This window comes from Limulus polyphemus, unplaced genomic scaffold (genome assembly GCF_000517525.1).
Source record: "Limulus polyphemus unplaced genomic scaffold, Limulus_polyphemus-2.1.2 Scaffold3675, whole genome shotgun sequence".
Taxonomy (NCBI): Eukaryota; Metazoa; Arthropoda; class Merostomata; order Xiphosura; family Limulidae; genus Limulus; species Limulus polyphemus.
This window is the reverse complement of record NW_013669285.1, coordinates 44,068-46,369: the sequence shown is the minus strand read 5'-3', so window position 1 is coordinate 46,369 and position 2,302 is coordinate 44,068. Positions and strand designations below refer to the sequence as shown.

Genomic DNA, 2,302 nt, shown 5'->3' with positions numbered 1-2,302 from the left:
TACTTAAATGAACCACATAAATGTCACGTTAGTGTAGCCTATATAATGTGTAAAGTTTAGTATACTCTAATCCCTTATAGTCATGGCACACGACAAGACACATTTGGCACGTAATGCCATTTGAATACAAGAAGGGAAACCAATGCTTCTGTAGCCACAGAATATCAAAGAAGTTTATGGAAATGTTTTGAACGTTTGTAAGTGTCAACGATGGTTCAGCAAATTTTGTTCGGGTGACTTTAGCCTTAAAAACTGTGATGGCAAGGGCCGACATATTGATACTCTGAAAATGCTTGTTAAGTCTAATCCAAAGCAACACACTCGTGAAGTGGCCCTGAAATTGCATGTTTCTCATGAAACAGTATGTAAACATCTATGGAATATGGGAATACTCCTTAAAGGAGGTGTTTGGGTGCCTCACGAACTCTCTGATGATCATCGTTTCCAACATGGGAATGTTGCTTCGTCTATTCTAGCACATAAACCATTTTTAGACAGAATTGTCACTGGTAATGAAAAATGGATTCTCTATGCAAATATTAAATGCCAAAAACAATGGCTTAGTTCTAGACAAAAACCACTTCCAACCCCAAAACTTGGACTCCATCCACAGAAAGTGATGCTTTGCATTTGGTGGGATATCAAAGGAGTAATTCATTTCGAACATTTCAATCCACAGAGATCTATAGTCAGCAACAGGAACATTTAAACAAGCCCTTTATCAGAAATGCCCTTCCCTCGTCACTTGGAAAGGTGTTCTTCTCCACGACAATGCACGTCCATATGTGGCATGTTTGACATAACACAAAATTATGGAGTTGGGTTGGGAAGTTCTCCCCACCCACCATATTCTCTAGATTACCATCTTTTTGTTCACTGCAACACCATCTTAATGGGAAAACGTATGCAAATGTGGAAGATGTTAAAGAGGTCATCGACATGTTTTTTGCTTCAAAACCAAGTGGTTTTTTAATCACGGCATTAACAACCTGATTGTAAGATGGAAAAGCATCATCGATAAGAATTGAGACTATTTCATTTAATAAATGTTTTGTTTTGATATACAAGTTGTTCGGGTTTTTTCATTTAAAAAAAGCGAAATTAATTTCTTGACAACCTAATAAATTCTGAAAGTATGTGGGTTACTATCATTATTGTTTTGTGATTTACAAGTTTTTTATCTGAATAAATTCTGAAAGTATGTGAGTTATTATCATTATTATTTTGTGATTTAAAAGTTTTTGTATCCTACATAATTATTAATATCATGAAAATAAATACTTCCTTAGACTTGATATATCTATGTTACCAGTTTGATCAGCTTAGAGTAGAATATAAAATAACAGGTAATACAGAAACACAGGTTGATGTTAATTTCCAAACCTTACTTATAATGTAATGTACCTACATCAAATTTACATGCAATGAAAATAGCTGTAGCTCCCACGAGTTGAAGTGATGCCTTTGGAACAGGATTGTTCATAAGGTAGTGATCGACAAGCTTTACTGCAAGGTACAAAGTCTCATGGTTCAATTCAAAAGATTCTTGAACTTCCACCATCCAGTCCACCAGGATAGCTCTCATAGACTTGGATATTTCAGGCTGCTTTCTCAGGTACTTTTCAACAGGGAACATCAACTGTTGTAAAAAATTCACACCCGATAGCATGTTACACAGATTAGTAATTGTTGCGTGTTGTAGAAAAGTTAGTAAATACAAAATTACTGTATTATAAAACTAAGCTTCTTCTTAGGACTATGAACAACACACATTATCTTGGATCAACTTGTACACAACTCCTCAGGACTATGAACAACACACATTATCTTGGATCAACTTGTACACAACTCCTCAGGACTATGAACAACACACATTATCTTGGATCAACTCATACACAACTCCTGAGGACTATGAACAACACACATTATCTTGGATCAACTTGTATACAACTCCTCAGGACTATGAACAACACACATTATCTTGGATCAACTTGTATACAACTCCTCAGGACTATGAACAACACACACATTATCTTGAATCAACTTGTATACGACTCCTGAGGACTATGAACAACACACATTATCTTGGATCAACTTGTATACAACCTCTCAGGACTATGAACAACACACATTATCTTGGATCAACTTGTATACAACTCTCAGGACTATGAACAACACACATTATCTTGGATCAACTTGTATACAACCTCTCAGGACTATGAACAACACACATTATCTTGGATGAACTTGTACACAACTGATCAGGACTATGAACAACACACATTATCTTGGATCAACTTGT

General features: G+C 35.7%; 1 protein-coding gene across 1 annotated transcript in view; it reads right to left on the bottom strand.

Annotated features, from left to right (window-relative positions):
* LOC106469832 (G2/mitotic-specific cyclin-B3-like) overlaps positions 1-2,302 on the bottom strand; it is a 31,956-nt gene that overhangs the window by 14,407 nt on the left and 15,247 nt on the right. The window contains exon 5 of the mRNA XM_013930343.1: positions 1,409-1,639. Within this exon, the coding sequence (XP_013785797.1) occupies positions 1,409-1,639 (231 nt within the window). The remainder of the gene's footprint in view (positions 1-1,408; positions 1,640-2,302) is intronic.